We start from the raw sequence: 17,690 nt of genomic DNA, 5'->3' as shown, positions 1-17,690 counted from the left end.
TGTGTGAGTAGGAGGCATTTTAACTGATGCTATAACCCTGTTCCTGTGTGAGTAGGAGGCATTATAACTGGTGCTATAACCCTGTTCCTGTGTGAGTAGGAGGCATTATAACTGGTGCTATAACCCTGTTCCTGTGTGAGTAGGAGGCATTATAACTGGTGCTATAACCCTGTTCCTGTGTGAGTAGGAGGCATTATAACTGGTGCTATAACCCTGTTCCTGTGTGAATAGGAGGCATTATAACTGGTGCTATAACCCTGTTCCTGTGTGAGTAGGAGGCATTTTAACTGATGCTATAACCCTGTTCCTGTGTGAGTAGGAGGCATTATAACTGATGCTATAACCCTGTTCCTGTGTGAGTAGGAGGCATTATAACTGATGCTATAACCCTGTTCCTGTGTGAGTAGGAGGCATTATAACTGGTGCTATAACCCTGCTCCTGTGTGAGTAGGAGGCATTATAACTGATGCTATAACCCTGTTCCTGTGTGAGTAGGAGGCATTATAACTGGTGCTATAACCCTGTTCCTGTGTGAGTAGGTGGCGCGAGCGGCAGAGGAGACGGCGGCCATGCTGGCGTCGTCCATCAGTCCAGACCAGTGTGTCAAGGTGTTGTCTCCCATCATCCAGTCGGCTGACTACCCCATCAACCTGGCTGCCATCAAGATGCAGACCAGAGTAATAGAGAGGGTCCCCCACCACGGACTAGTCACCATGCTGCCGGAGATAGTCCCCGGACTCATACAGGTAACACACACACACACACACTCGTACAGGTCTCACACACACACACACACACTCGTACAGGTCTCACACACACACACACACACACACACTCGTACAGGTCTCACACACACACACACACACACTCGTACAGGTCTCACACACACACACACACTCGTACAGGTCTCACACACACACACACACACACACTCGTACAGGTCTCTCACACACACACACACACACACTCGTACAGGTCTCACTCACACACACACACACACTCGTACAGGTCACACACACACACACACACTCGTACAGGTCTCACACACACACACACTCGTACAGGTCTCACACACACACACACACACACACACTCGTACAGGTCACACACACACACACACACACACACACACACTCGTACAGGTCTCACACACACACACACTCGTACAGGTCACACACACACACACACTCGTACAGGTCACACACACACACTCGTACAGGTCACACACACACACTCGTACAGGTCACACAAACACACACACACACACTCGTACAGGTCTCACACACACACACACACACACACTCGTACAGGTCTCACACACACACACACACACACTCGTACAGGTCTCACACACACACACACACACACACACACTCGTACAGGTCTCACACACACACACGTACAGGTCTCACACACACACACACACACACACTCGTACAGGTCTCACACACACACTCGTGCAGGTCACACATACACACAAAGATTACACACATCCTCATGTTATTCAGAGTTATGATCCATTATGTCATGTTACGGAGGGCTATAACCCATCTGTCTTGTTATGCAGGGTTATGACAATGCGGAGAGCAGTGTGAGGAAGGCCTGTGTATTCTGTCTGGTGGCCCTCTATGCAGTCATAGGGGAGGAGCTAAAACCTTACCTCAACCAACTGTCTGGCAGCAAGGTGAGGGACCACGCCCACTTGCTACTAACCACACCTTTTACCTGTCTTCCAATACATCCACACTAGCATACTTGATTCTCAAATGAATCTATAGCTACACATTTTACACTGAACCAAAATAAACGCAACGTGTAACAATAGTTCATGTGAAGGAAATCAGTCAATTTAAATATGTAAATTAGGCCCTAATCTATGGATTTTACCTGACTGGGAATACAGATGTGCGTCTGTTCGTCACAGATACCTTTTTAAAGGGGGGGCGAGATAGGGGCGTGTCAGTATCTGGTGTGACCACCATTTTCCTCATGCAGCGTGACATATCTCCTTCACATAGAGTTGATCAGGCTGTTGATTGTGGCCTGATGTGGAATGTTATCCCACTCCTCTTCAATGGAGTGTGTGAATTTGCTTTATTGGTGAGAACTGGGACACGCTGTCGTACACGTCGATCCAGAGCATCCCAAACATGCTCAATGGTTGACATGTCTGGTGAGTATGCAGGACATGGAAGAACTGGGACATTTTCAGCTTCCAGGAATTGCGTACAGATCCTTGCGACATGGGACCGTGCGTTATCATGCTGCAACATCAGGTGACGGTGGGACAAAGGGCCTCAGGATGTGGTCACAGTATCTCTGTGCATTGAAATTGCCATCGATAAAATGCAATTGTGTTGGTTGTCTGTAGCTTATGCCTGCCAATGCTATAACCCCACTGTCATCCTGGGGCACACTGTTCACAACGTTGACATCAGCAAACCACAGGAGTGGCATATCAAGAAGCTCATTAAACAGCATGATCATTGCACAGGTGCACCTTGTGCTGGGGACAATAAAAGGCCACTCTAAAACGTGCAGTTTTATCACACAACACAATGCCACAGATATCATGTTGAGGGAGCGTGCAATTGGCATGCTGACTACAGGAATGTCCACCAGAGCTGTTTCCAGAGAATGTAATGTTAATTTCTCTACCATAAGCCGCCTCCAACCTGTGGCACTCTGTTCACAACGTTTACGTCAGCAAACCACTTGCCCACACGACGCCATACGTCTTCCATCTGCCATCTGTTACTGTTGAAACCCGGGATTCATCCGTGAAGAGCACACTTCTCCAGCGTGCCTGTGGCCGTCGAAGGTGAGCATTTGCCTGCTGAAGTCGGGTTACGACGACTGAACTGCAGTCAGGTCAAGACCCCGGTGAGGACGATGACTGTGCAGATGAGCTTCCCTGAGACGGTTTCTGACAGTTTGTGCAGAAATTATTTAGTTGTGCAAACCCACAGTTTCATCTGCTGTCCGGGTGGCTCGTCTCAAACGATCCCTCGGGTGAAGAAACCAGATGTGGAGGTCCTGGGCTGACGTGGTTGCACGTGGTCTGCAGTTGTGAAGCCGGTTGGACGTACTGCCAAATTCTCAAATTATGTTGGAGGTGGCTTATGGTATAAAATTAATATTTAAATTCTCAGGTAGACATTCATGCAGTCCGCATTGCAATTGGACACTCCCTCAACTTGATGTCTGTGGCGTTGTGTGACAAAACTGCACATTAGTGGCCTTTTTTATTTTCCCCAGCACAAGGTGCACCTGTGTAATGATCATGCTGTTTAATCAGCTTATTGATATGTCACACCTGTCAGGTGGCAAAATAATCTTGGCAAGGGAGATATGTTCACTGACAGACACATTTGTGCGCACAATTTGACGGAAATACGCTTTTCGTGTGTATGGAACATTTCTAGGATCTTCTATTTCAGCTCATGAAACATGAAACACTTTACATGTTGTGTTTACATTCATGTTCAGTGTAGATGACTGGATCAGGAAGATTCATGAAGTACTGTTTCACTTCTACAACTCTGTAACCCCCCCCCCCCTCTCTCTCTCTCCTCTCTCCAGTTGAAGTTGTTGAATCTGTACATCAAGCGTGCCCAGTCAGGCTCCAGTGGTGGTGAGCCCCCACCAGACAGCCTATAGAACAGACAGATGGACAGCGCCCCACACAGGACAACCATGGAACTGCACTCTCCCTCCGGAGACTTAACACACATGGACACACTCTTACATGGATGGATAAACACACACTCACACGCTTACTGACATGCTTACATGGACATGCTAATATGAAGGCACAGACTGACACACACACACACTGTCCTGGACACAAACTCCCATTGCCTCTTTGTTGCCTACTACAATGCATTCTGGGATACGGTGCAGAAGAGAGGATTGTTGTAGTTCCCTTCACAAACATGGAAGATCCACCCTGTTCTCTGAGACTCACCCCTGATCTCTACACACCTAAACACACCCTCTGATGATGCACTAGCCACACACCCCCAGCCAGGATGGATGGCTAGAGAGGAAGGGAAGAGGCTAGGTATCTGCATTCTGCAGACCGTTGTGTTTATGTCTGCGACAGAGAGTGGAGGGGGTGTATATTTCTGAGGTCAGTCCATCTGTCATGGTGGTCTAGTGTGTTTTAACCCCTGAAACTCTGAAGGCACACTAACCCCTACGTAGTGCACTACTTTTGGCCACTACATACGCCTCTGGTCAATCTATATAGGGAGTAGGGTCCTCCTCGGTGAGCAGTTAGGTCATAACTGTTCATAACAACTACATAGGCAATGAGTGTAAGGTATGGGAGGTGGAATGTGCTTAGCTATACATGACAGTGATTTTAACTCTTTATCCAGAGCCTATTTACTGTCACAGTGGAAGGGAGAGGATGAAATTAGTTAACCATGTCCACCCCTTTCAGAGAAGTCCATGGTACCTTCCACTGCTTTCCTGCCATGTCTTGGATGAGCACATTTCAGACAAAGAGGGGGGGGGACATGGCTTATTATTATCACCTAATGGGTATGCCTCTACACATGATAACATGGGATAATATCCAATAACGACGTCCTTGAAGGAGGTGCTCTGCGTCCTGATCAGTGTTGTTTTCTGTTGCCATAGTCTCTCTACTTTGGTTTCTCTCCGGGGAGACGTTTTGGACATCTGTATTATTTAGTGATCTGAGAAACTGTCCCCTCTTCTTCCTCTTCTTCCTCTTCTTGTAACAGTCTGGCTGTTACCGGGTTGTTTTCCTCTGTGCATTTACAAAGCTGTGCTTACAATAAAATGAAGAAAAAAGAAAAACAACTTGTACAGACCATAATAAACACGGGTTTCTGTCTCAGTCAGTGGGAGGGGGCACCTGTTCTGACACACACACAGGGTCTACAATTAAGCAAAGTTGCGTCCTTTGTGCACTGACCGGAATCAACTGGTATTGATTGAGCACAGCACTGAAGATACTCCGTGTTCAGTGTTACATACTCAGGCTGTGTGTTTGAACATGGAAGCTGTAGAATCTATACAGTTGAAGTCTGAAGTTTACGTACACTCAGGTTGGAGTCATTAAAACTCGTTTTTCAACCACTCCACAAGTGTCTTGTTAACAAACTATAGTTTTGGCAAGTCGGTTAGGACATCTACTTTGTGCATGACACAAGTAATTTTTCCAACAATTGTTTACAGACAGATTATTTCATTGTATCACAATTCCAGTGGGTCAGAAGTTATACACTAAGTTGACTGTGGCTTTAAACAGCTTGAAAAATTCCAGAAACGTATGTAATGGCTTTAGAATTTTCTGATAGGCTAATTGATGTCATTTGAGTCAATTGGAGGTGTACCTGTGGATGTATTTCAAGGCCTACCTTCAAACTCAGCGCCTCTTTGCTTGGCAACAAAAGAAATCAGCCAAGACCTCAGAAAAAAATTGTAGACCTCCACAAGTCTGGTTCGTCCTTGGGAGCAATTTCCAAATGCCTGAAGGTACCACGTTCATCTGTACAAACAATAGTACGCAAGTATAAACACCATGGGACCACGCAGCCGTCATACCGCTCAGGAAGGAGACGCGTTCTGTCTCCTAGAGATGAACGTACTTTGATGCAAAAAGTTCAAATCAATCCCAGAACAACAGCAAAGGACCTTGTGAAGATGCTGGAGGAAACAGGTACAAAAGGATCTATATCCACAGTAAAACAAGTCCTATATCGACATAACCTGAAAGGCCGCTCAGCAAGAAAGAAGCCACTGCTCCAAAACCACCATGAAAAAGCCAGTGTACAGTTTGCAACTGCAAATGGGGACAAAGATTGTACTTTTTGGATAAATGTACTCTGGTCTGATGAAACAAAAATATAATTGTTTGGCCATAATGTCGTTATGTTTGGAGGAAAAATGTGGACACTTGCAAGCCGAAGAACACCATCCCAACCGTGAAACATGGGGGTGGCAGCATCATGTTGTGGGGGTGCTTTGCTGCAGGAGTGACTGGTGCCCCTCACAAAATAGATGGCATCATGAGGTAGGAAAATGATGTGGATATATTGAAGCAACATCTCAAGACATCAGTCAGGAAGTTAAAGCTTGGTTGTAAATGGGTCTTCCAAATGGACAATGACCCCAAGCATACTTCCAAAGTTGTGGCAAATGGCTTAAGCACAACAAAGTCAAGGTAATGGAGTGGCCATCACAAAACCCTGAACTCAATCCCATAGAAAATTTGTGGGCAGAACTGAAAAAGCATGTGCGAGCAAGAAGGCCTACAAACCTGACTCAGTTACACCAGCTCTGTCAGGAGGAATGGGCCAAAATTCACCCAACTTATTGTGGGAAGCTTGAGGAAGGCCACCCAAAACATTTGACCCAAGTTAAACAATTTAAAGGCAATGCTACCAAATACTAATTGAGTGTATGTAAACTTCTGACCCACTGGGAATGTGATGAAATAAATAAAAGCTGAAATAAATCATTCTCTCTACTATTATTCTGACATTTCACATTCTTAAAATAAAGTGGTGATCCTGACTGTCCTAAGATAAGGAATTTGTACTAGGATTAAAAATCAGGTATTGTGAAAAACTGAGTTTAAATGTATTTGGCTAAGGTGTATGTAAACATCCAAATTCATCTGTAGTCTACCTGAAGCTGCAGAATATACAGTGTAGAGTCTCTGTGTAAATTAGAGGTCAAACCGATTTATGATTTTCCAACGACAATACCGATTTATTGGAGGACCAAAAAAAGCCGATACAGATTAATCGGACAATTTTTTTAAAAATTTTATTTAAATTTATAATAATGACAATTACAGCCATACTGAATGAACACTTTTAATTTAATATAATACATCAATCAAATCAATTTGGCCTCAAATAAATAATGAAACATGTTCAATTTGGTTTAAATAATGCAAAAACAAAGTGTTGGAGAAGAAAGTAAAAGTGCAATATGTGCCATGTAAGAAAGCTAATGTTTCAGTTCCTTGCTCAGAACATGAGAACATATGAAAGCTGGTGGTTCCTTTTAACATGAGTCTTCAATATTCCCAGGTAAGAAGTTTTAGGATGTAGTTATTATAGGACTATTTCTCTCTATACCATTTGTATTTTATGTACCTTTGACTATTGGATGTTCTTATAGGCACTTTAGTATTGCCAGTGTAACAGTATAGCTTCCGTTCCTCTCCTCGCCCCTACCTGGGCTCGAAACAGGAACACATCGACAACAGCCACCATCGAAGCAGCGTTACCCATCGCTCCACAAAAGCCGCGTCCATTGCAGAGCAAGGGGGACAACTTTTCCAAGTCTCAGAGCGAGTGACGTTTGAAACGCTATTAGCACGCACCCCGCTAACTAGCTAGCCATTTCACATCGGTTACACCAGCCTCATCTCGGGAGTTGATAGGCTTGAAGTCATAAACAGCTCAATGCTTGAAGCACAGCGAAGAGCTGCTGGCAAATGCACGAAAGTGCTGTTTGAATGAATGCTTACGAGCCTGTTGCTTCCTACCATCGCTCAGTCAGACTGCTCTATCAAATCATAGACTTCATTATAATATAATAACACACAGAAATACGAGCCTTAGGTCATCAATATGGTCAAATCCGGAAACAATCATTTCGAAAATAAAACGTTTATTATTTCAGTGAAATACGGAACCGTTCTGTATTTTATCTAACGGGTGGCATCCATCAGTCTAAATATTCCTGTTACATTGCACAACCTTCAATGTTATGTCATAATTACGTAAAATTCTGACAAATTAGTTCGCAACGAGCCAGGACGCCCAAACTGCTGCAAATATCCTGACTCTGTTGCACAGAACGCAAGAGAAGTGACACAATTTACCTAGTTAAAAGAAATTCATGTTAGCAGGCAATATTAACTAAATATGCAGGTTTAAATGTATATACTTAGGTATTGATTTTAAGAAAGGCTTTGATGGTTATGGTTAGGTTCACGCTGGAGCAACGACAGTGCTTTTTTTGCGAATGCGCTTGTTAAATCACCCGTTTGGCGAAGTAAGCTGTGATTCAATGATAAATCAACAGGCACCGCATCGATTATATGCAACGCAGGACAAGCTAGATAAACTAGTAATATCATCAACCATGTGTAGTTAACGATTGTTTTTTTTTTTATAAGATATTTTTAATGCTAGCTAGCACCTTACCTTGGCTCCTTGCTGCACTCACATAACAGGTAGTCAGCCTGCCACGCAGTCTCCTCGTGGAGTACAATGTAATCGGCCATGATCGGTGTCCAAAAATGCAGATTACCGATTGTTATGAAAACTTGAAATCGGCCCTAATAAATCGGCTATTCCGATTAATCGGTCGACCTCTAATACAGTCTACCTGAAGCTGCGGAATATACAGTCTACCTGAAGTAGAATATACAGACTACCTGCAGCTGCGGAATATACAGTCTACCTGAAGCTGCGGAATATACAGTCTACCTGAAGTAGAATATACAGACTACCTGCAGCTGCGGAATATACAGTCTACCTGAAGCTGCGGAATATACAGTCTACCTGCAGCTGCGGAATATACAGTCTACCTGAAGTAGAATATACACTGAGTATACAGTACATTTGGAAAGTATTCAGACCACTTGACTTTCTCCACATTTTGTTATGTTACAGCCTTATTCTAAAATGTATTCAATTGTTGTTTTAACCCTCATCAGACTACACACAATACCCCATAATGACAAAGCAATAACAGGTTTTTAGACATTTTTGAAAATGTATTACACAAAATATCGGAAAATTAAATTTACATAAATATTCAGACCCTTTACTAAGTACTTTGTTGAAGCATCTTTGGCAGCGATTACAACCTTGAGTCTTCTTGGGTATGACGCTACAAGCTAGGCACACCTGTTTTTGGTGAGTTTCTCCCATTCTTCTCTGCAGATCCTCTCAAGCTCTGTCAGGTTGGATGGGGAACTTTGCTGCACAGCTATTTTCAAGTCTCTCCAGAGATGTTCGATCGGGTTCAAGTCCAGGCTCTGGCTGGGCCACTCAAAGCCACACCTGCGTTGTCTTCGCTGGGTGTTTAGTGTCGTTGTCCTGTTGGAAGGTGAACCTCCGCCCCAGTCTGACGTCCTGAACATTTTCCAAGTTAATTAAAATATTTTAAAAATACAGAAATATCTTAATTAGATATCAACATGGCAGTCTAGTCAGCTTGTTAGGGCAACATGCACTACATCATCAAAAGTATGTGGACACCTGCTCGTCAAACATCTCCTTAGAAAATCATGGGCATTTAATATGGAGTTGGGCCCCCCTTTGCTACTAAAACATCCTTCACTCTTCTGGGAAGGCTTTCCACTAGATGTTGGAACATTGCTGTGGGGACTTGCTTACATTCAGCCACAAGCATTAGTGAGGTCGGGCACTGATGTTGGGTGTTTAGGCCTGGCTCGCAGTCGGTGTTCCAAATCATCCCAAAGGTGTTCGATGGAGTTGATGTCAGGGCTCTTTGCAGGCCAGTGAAGTTCATTCCACACTGATCTCGACAAAGCATTTCTGTGTGGACCTCAGTTTGTGCACAGGGGCATTGTCATGCTGAATTAGGAAAGGGCCTTCTCCAGGGCCTTCGCCCCAGACTATTATTCCTCCTCCACCAAACTTTACAGTTGGCACTATGCATTCGGCCATGTAGCATTCTTCTGGCATCCGCCAATCCCAGATTCGTCCGTAGGACTGCCAGAACGGGGAAACTTGATTCATCAATCTAGAGAACTAATTTCCGCTGCTCCAGTGTCCAATGGCGGCGAGCTTTACAACATTCCAGCCAACGCTTGGCATTGCGCCATGAGCTTAGGCTTGTGTGCGGCTGCTCGGCCGTGGAAACTCATTCCATGAAGCTCCAGACTAACAGTTATTGTGCTGACGTTGCTTCCAGAGGCAGTTTGGAACTCGGTAGTGAGTGTTGCAACCAAGGGCAGACTATTTTTAAGCGCTTCAGCACTCGGCGGTCCCGTTCTGTGAGGTTGTGTGGCCCACTACTCCGCGGCTCAGCCGTTGTTGCTCCTAGACTGTTCCACTTCACAATAACAGCACTTACAGTTGACGAGGCAGCTTTAGCCGCGGCTCAGCCGTTGTTGCTCCTAGACTGTTCCACTTCACAATAACAGCACTTACAGTTGACGAGGCAGCTTTAGCAGGGAATAAGTTTGACGAACTGGAGATTGCATGGCTGTGTGCTCGAATTTTATACACCGTGTCAGCAACGGGTGTGGCTGAACTAGCCGAATCCACTAATTTGAAGGGGTGTCCGTATACCTTTTGTATATAGTGTATATCCATTGCTTTTGTCAGAATTGCTCAAGCTCATTAGGTTTGTTTAGGAATCGTTGATGGACAACAATATCCAAACCTTGTCTCGTGTTTTTTTTTTTTTTTTTTTTTTTTTTTTTTAGCAGATTAAAGTCAGGAGTGAGACTAGACCACACAGGAACACTCAACACCTCTTGGAAAGACATTCTGGTGTCTGGCATTAAAATATGTGTAATTCTCACTCTAAAGAAATAAAACTATTCTAGGGTTAGGTTTTCATTAGACTGAGTTGAGTTTTCCTCTATTTTTTTGCCTGGGCTTTGTTCCTTTCATATTTATTTTGATCCTAACAAACTCCCCAGTCCCTGCCGATGACAAGCATACCCATGACATGATGCTGCCAACACAATGCTTGAAAATAGAGAGGGTTTCACTCTGTTGTATTGGATTTGACTCAACCCTGTAGTTTTTAATTTAGGCCAAAATTGAACACAGGTTTATTTATTTTCAATTTATCATACAGGCCAGTAATATGGAGGGAATGCAATGTTGATCCCTTTGTATTGTGGTAGCAGCATCATGTTATGGGTATGCTTATGAAAGGAGGCCAGGAAAAGAGGAAAACTCACCTGTCTTCTGACAAACCTAATCCTGAGACAGGGTTTAATTTTTCTGTGGGACAACTACACTTTTTCTGCTTAAATACACACTAGAATCACTTTCAAAGAGGAGTTGTGTCCCTGAGTGGTCAAGTCTCAGTCTTGACTTAAATCAGCTTTTTTTTTTTTTTTTTTTATCAGAGTGTTTGAATATTGCTTTCCATCAGTGATTCTCAACCAAATGTAAATGAGTTTGAGCAATTTTGACAAAAACAACGGATACACGTTGCCCTAAGAGTTGAGCAACGTTAGTAGAATCTTATTCCAAATAATTCACAGCTGTAATGGCTGCCTCCACCAAGTATTTACTCAGGTGGGTGGAGACTTATCTAATTATGATATTTCTGTTTTGTATTTTTTTCTTTCTTAATTTGTTAAATGTTCTTTAACTTTCTTTTACTTTGAAAATGTAGAGGAGGGAAAAACATCTAACTATAATTCCTTTTTTTGATTTTTAAGGAAGCAAAATGTGAAAAAAAGTTCAAGGGGGTGTAGACTTCCTACAGGCACTACCTGGTTCTACCTGAAGATGAACTATAGCCTCGTATTAGGCTCTGAATGTGTGTTTAGAAGGAACTGCAGAATAGGCTATAGTAGCAGAAGGTGGTAGTAGTAGCAGTAATTGTGGTACAGTAGTAATGGTAGCAGCAGCAGTAATTGTAGCCATAGTAACATCTGTAGCAGTAGTTTTAATTGTAGCAGTAGTAATAATTGTAGTTGTAGTAATATTTGTAGCAGTAGTAATCACTGTAGTATTAATTGTAGCTGTAGTAATACTTGTAGTTGTAGTAATAATTGTAGCAGTGGTAATTATTGTAGCAGTAGTAATAATTGTAGCTGTTGTAACAATTGTAGTATGAGGGAGTGATTGAGGGAGTGTTTGGCACTGGGATCAGGTGACAGGAACTGGCTGGGTGTTCTGGCAGGCATACAACACAGAGGACTTCCTTCCCTCTGCTGAGACACACCAGACCAGTGTGCAGCACCCAGCCCTCTGCCGGGACACACCAGACCAGCTGCAGCACCAGCCCTCTGCCGGGACACACCAGACCAGCTGCAGCACCCAGCCCTCTGCCGGGACACACCAGACCAGCTGCAGCACCCAGCCCTCTGCTGGGACACACCAGACCAGCTGCAGCACCAGCCCTCTGCCGGGACACACCAGACCAGCTGCAGCGCCACAGTGTGGTCCTATTCGGACCAGACACACCAGACCAGCTGCAGCACCACAGTGTGGTCCTATTCGGACCAGACACACCAGACCAGCTGCAGCACCCAGCCCTCTGCTGGGACACACCAGACCAGCTGCAGCACCCAGCCCTCTGCTGGGACACACCAGACCAGCTGCAGCGCCACAGTGTGGTCCTATTCGGTCCAAACACATAAGGCTGATTCACACCATAGGGCCAGAACCAAACTGTACTGGACTGGTCTGTGTGGTTATGGAGCCACCATAGTGGAACTGTGCTGGAAAGTACAAGGTGAAAGAAACACCTGTGCCAGCTGAGAAGGGTTCTGGTCAACCCAGTAATGTGGATCAGGCACTAGTGGGTGTTGTCTCTTGAACCCGTTCACATTTCCTCTCAAACTTAATGGAATTCTCTTGTCTATTTTGATTCAGTCCAATTATCAAATGCGTGAGGCATGTTGGTGGCCAAAGTAAATAGCAGTGTTCCGATTCACAGGTTAATATGTAACGTGATCAACTCATAAAATGGTACGGGTGGGAAGTTCTGCTATTGCAGGACTGAAGATCACAATCACATTACAATCATTCCCGCTAAATACATCCGACTTCACATCTGGCTGTTGGCCTTTGGTCCAACACACATCTCTCCCCCCTCTATTTTCTACAGTAGGAACACACTGTTCTCTGGAAGCAGAGGGGTACCAGCCTGTGAGCCTGCTAGTCTGTATCAGCCGAGTATTGTTGTCTCGTTTGAATTATGCATTTGTGTATTGTGAATATGTCTCTGTATGTGATGGGGTGAGTGAACATGATATGAACTGGTCACATCGGCGTTATAACGTAGAAGGGGTTGGCAAAAGCTCTGACTGAGCCCATTGGCTGAGCAGGGTGCGTTTGGCAATAGAGCGGCTTTCTGATTGGCCCCGCGACATCTCCCCCTGCGGCTGGCGACAGTCCGCAAGGTTTTGAGAGGGCTCCGGTCTGATGAGAAGCCATGTTCGTGCTGCCTGCATATGTGTGTACCGCTACTGTTCTGATCGTTAAAGAGTCTTATTTAACCGACCGGGAACTGTAGCCCTGGTCACACGAGTCCGCGATGAAAAAAGGAGAGAGGTTTCGGAGGGCACAGGAAGCGCTGGCTGCGAGCTTCTCATAGGACGATTCCTAACATCCGTGAAACAAATGCAAGTGAAGTTTTATAATGCTACTAGACTGCTAATGCTAGCTCACTAGTTGAGACGGACATGGCGTGTGAATGTGGTGTGTGGACTTAACATCCTGCATTTACGTAATGTTGCTAGTTAGCTATGGCTGGGCTCGGGGATGCGACGATGTCACCAGCAAAATTGACTTTTGAGGACAGCAAGTGAGCCAACTCGCGCTAGTTAGCTAGGGGAAATACACAATTTTAACGCAACTGAGATACTTTAGTGACCTTTTTCGTATCAGGTTAGGAGTAGCCAGCAGATCCGACCGCTTGCTTACAGCTGCACTAGGGTCAGACAGCCTCCCCATGTAGATTAAAAGACACAGCGCAGTTTGGCTCGGGAAACGTGACTCAATCCAGGGAATGACAAATGTGTTGTACTACGAATTGTCCCATTATCCCAACTCATACACCGAGAAGATTGAACAACTGCTAGTTTTCCGGAAAACTGTCCTTTTGGTTCTCATGTTAGATAGCAGAAGCCATTTTGGAATGGAAGTCAGCCAATCATCTCCTTTGTTGTGCAATACAGCAGTTTGCTTAAAGCTGCAATATAACTTTTTGGGCGACCTAATTAAATTCACATAGAAATGTGAGTAATAGGCGCAGTGCTTGAGGCGTCACTACAGACTCGGGATCGATCCCAGACTGTCACACAACCAGTCGGGAGTCCCGTAGGGCGGCGCACAATTGGCCCAGTGTCGTCCGTGTTAGCAGAGGTTTTGGATGGGGGCGGGGCTTTGCTTGGCTCATCACGGTCTAGCGACTCCTTGTGGCGGGCCAGGCACCAGCAGGCTGACTTCAGTCACAGTTTCCACCGTCACATTGGTGCGGTGGCTTCCGGCTTAAGCGGGTGGGTTTGGCAGGTCATGTTTAGTAGGACGGATGACTCGACTTTCGCCTTTCCCGAGCCCCTTTGGGGAGTTGCAGCGATTAGACAAGATCGTAATTGGATATGATGAGAAGGGGGGTTATAGATCTTGTAATTCTCATTGAAAGCAGCGGAAGCTCTGTTCTATGTACACTTTCTATGCTTCCCGTGATTAAGTTTGAACTTTTTGCATCTTGTACTTTAAGTTTTGTACCCCAGCTTCAAACTGCTTGAAAATACAATATTTTGGGTTATGGATAAAATATACAAGTGGACAGTTTATTAGGTACACCCATCTAATAAAGATTCAATAATAATCTAGTACCCAGAAAAGGCTGAATTCTTCAGTGCATGGACATGTTGCTCAATTGGTATCAAGGGACATAACTTGGGCCAGGAAAACATTCCCCACACCACTGCCACCAGCCTGTACCGTTAACAACAGGCAGGATAGGACCATGGACTCATGCTGCTTATGCCAAATCCTGACTCTGCCATCAGCATGCCTCAACAGGAACCGGGATTTGACAGACCAGGCAATGTTTTTCCACTTCTCAATTGTCTCGTGTTGATGATGGCGTGCCCACTGGAGCCACTTCTTCTTGTTTTTTTATCTGATAGGAGTGGAAACCGGGTGTGTTCGTCTGCTGCCAATCGCCCATCCGTGACAAGAACGGACGAGGTGTGCTTTCCAAGATGCTGTTCTGCACAGCACTGGTACTGTGCCATTATTTACCTGTTTGTGGCCCTTCTGTTAGCTTGCACGATTCATGACAATCTCCTTCGACCTCTCAGTAACGAGCTGTTTTGACTCACAGGACTGCCGCTGACTGGTCGTTTTTTGTTTGTCACAACGTTCTCTGTAAAACCCGAGACTCTGTCGTGTTTAAAAAGCCCAGGAGGCCGGCCATTTCTGAGGTACTTGAACCGGTGCGCCTTGCATCGACAATCAGGTCACTAGTTTTGCCCAATCTAACGTTAAATCGATCAGTAACTGAATGCCTCGATGCCTGTCTGCCTGCTTTATACAGCTAGCCACGGCCACGTGACTCACTGTGTGTAGGAGCGAACCATTTTCGCTTACCTAGTAAACTGGCCACTGAGTGTATTTCACAGAGGGTAAAGATGGTACAATGATTCTCCATACAATGACTGCTTGTTTTGTCTCACAAACTGAAATTCGGTGAACTAGTAGAATTTTAACAACCAAGATATTGATTGATTTCAGCATATTACGTTTAGCTGACGCCAAGGGCACAGACACATTTTTCAATTAGTCAGCTTGGGGATTCAAACCAGCGACCTTTCGGTTACTTATCCAGGCTACTTGCCACTGTTTTCAGTCTAACATTTGGGATAATGATACAATTCGAAGTAGAATGCGTTTCTCGTCCCTGGATTGAAGTATGTTTTGGAGCCATATCACGTTCCTGCTCTGCCATGTCTTAATGTACACAAGAAGCCTGTCCGACCCTAGTGCAGCTGTAAGCAAGCGTGTCGGATCTGCTGGCTAGAGTCTGAGGTTAAGGTTAGGAAAAGGGGTTAGCGAAAATGCTCTCCTAACCTGCTACGGAAATCACTTTGTATCTAAATGGCGTGGAGTTTCCCAGTTAGCTAGGTAGCTTGTTATTAGTGGTGGAGGGTTTAGCTAGCTAACTTTGAGCAAAGGTTATTTAGCATGCTGTTATTCAAAGCGTTGTGATGGTTGTTAGCTTAGCCTGCTAACTTTACCTAGCTAGTCTGGTTGTTGGCTTCATATCAATCCAGATTGCTACTTTCACTTGCAGTCATATTATGGCGAGATATCGGGCTAGTGCGGCGTGCTATCAATTTGCCTTCAGTTAGCTACAATAGCTAGTTAGCTAAAAGCAACTAACTAGCTTCTTAGCCAACCACCAGTAACTTACAATTATTTAGCCAGTAGTGGCCAACGCAACAACAACTAGCTAGTTACCATAGCTAGCTAACTTTCTCTTCATCGTCTCCAGTCCACCAGCAGTGGTTTATTAGCCTGCTGGCTGCAGTCCCTTCCCCGGAGACGAAGCTGGCGAGCCTTCGGCTAGAGGCGGAGGAGAAGGAGCTGGGTACCATGGCCTGGGTGCTGAAGATGGACGATGCCACCATCGAGTCAGGGCTGGTACACGACTTTGATGCCAGTCTGTCGGGCATCGGGCAGGAGCTGGGGGCTGGTGTATACAGTATGAGGTTAGAGAGACCGCCTGATACACAATACATACAGTATGAGGTTAGAGAGACCGCCTGATACACAATACATACAGTATGAGGTTAGAGAGACCGTTTGATACACAATACATACAGTATGAGGTTAGAGAGACCGCCTGATACACAATACACACAGTATGAGGTTAGAGACCGCCTGATACACAATACATACAGTATGAGGTTAGAGAGACCGCCTGATACACAATACATACAGTATGAGGTTAGAGAGACCGCCTGATACACAATACATACAGTATGAGGTTAGAGAGACCGCCTGATACACAATACATACAGTATGAGGTTAGAGAGACCGCCTGATACACAATACATACAGTATGAGGTTAGAGAGACCGCCTGATACACAATACATACAGTATGAGGTTAGAGAGACCGCCTGATACACAATACATACAGTATGAGGTTAGAGAGACCGCCTGATACACAATACACACAGTATGAGGTTAGAGAGACCGCCTGATACACAATACATACAGTATGAGGTTAGAGAGACCGCCTGATACACAATACACACAGTATGAGGTTAGAGAGACCGCCTGATACACAATACATACAGTATGAGGTTAGAGAGACCGTTTGATACACAATACATACAGTATGAGGTTAGAGAGACCGCCTGATACACAATACATACAGTATGAGGTTAGAGAGACCGCCTGATACACAATACATACAGTATGAGGTTAGAGAGACCGCCTGATACACAATACATACAGTATGAGGTTAGAGAGACCGCCTGATACACAATACATACAGTATGAGGTTAGAGAGACCGCCTGATACACAATACATACAGTATGAGGTTAGAGAGACCGCCTGATACACAATACATACAGAACTAGTTATATATCAGTGTGTCGGAACAGGAGATGGATCCCCTAAACACCTGGCGGGGATGCACGCAACTCACACACACACACTGCATCCAGCTGAATTACAGTCATGTATGTGGTATCACATCCACTCTGCGTGGTATTGTGTCGGTGTGTGGTGTTGTTTGTTTTGGAGTGTGTAGGGATGAAGGGGGGGGTGTGTCACAGCAGGTTGCCACGGAGGACAGAGGGCTTTAATAGCCTACCAGACACATAAAGGATGCATCAGCAGAATACATGGTACATAAACTCTGTCAGCACAGCCCAGGGAGGGAGTGGGGATAAGCTCTTCCCCCCCCTCCAGCTTAACCTAATTCTTCTAATCTGCTATGAAA

General features: G+C 44.9%; 2 protein-coding genes across 37 annotated transcripts in view; both read left to right on the top strand.

The window, feature by feature from the left end:
* Positions 1-4,825, top strand: part of LOC139392150 (CLIP-associating protein 2-like) — a 117,476-nt gene extending 112,651 nt beyond the window's left edge. For all 36 annotated transcript variants that reach the window (XM_071139900.1, XM_071139913.1, XM_071139909.1 and 33 more), the window contains 3 exons: positions 540-746; positions 1,568-1,684; positions 3,583-4,825. In XM_071139900.1, coding sequence (XP_070996001.1) covers positions 540-746; positions 1,568-1,684; positions 3,583-3,660 — 402 coding nt within the window. In that variant the 3' untranslated portion in view covers positions 3,661-4,825. The remainder of the gene's footprint in view (positions 1-539; positions 747-1,567; positions 1,685-3,582) is intronic.
* An 8,196-nt stretch (positions 4,826-13,021) lies between these two features.
* Positions 13,022-17,690, top strand: part of LOC139391817 (upstream-binding protein 1-like) — a 36,687-nt gene continuing 32,018 nt past the window's right edge. The window contains exons 1-2 of the mRNA XM_071139382.1: positions 13,022-13,348; positions 16,231-16,447. Coding sequence (XP_070995483.1) covers positions 16,332-16,447 — 116 coding nt within the window. The 5' untranslated portion in view covers positions 13,022-13,348; positions 16,231-16,331. The remainder of the gene's footprint in view (positions 13,349-16,230; positions 16,448-17,690) is intronic.

The sequence above is a fragment of the Oncorhynchus clarkii genome, chromosome 32 (assembly GCF_045791955.1).
Source record: "Oncorhynchus clarkii lewisi isolate Uvic-CL-2024 chromosome 32, UVic_Ocla_1.0, whole genome shotgun sequence".
Taxonomy (NCBI): domain Eukaryota; kingdom Metazoa; phylum Chordata; class Actinopteri; order Salmoniformes; family Salmonidae; genus Oncorhynchus; species Oncorhynchus clarkii.
The sequence above is the reverse complement of the archived record's forward strand: the minus strand, read 5'-3'. Positions and strand labels throughout refer to the sequence as shown.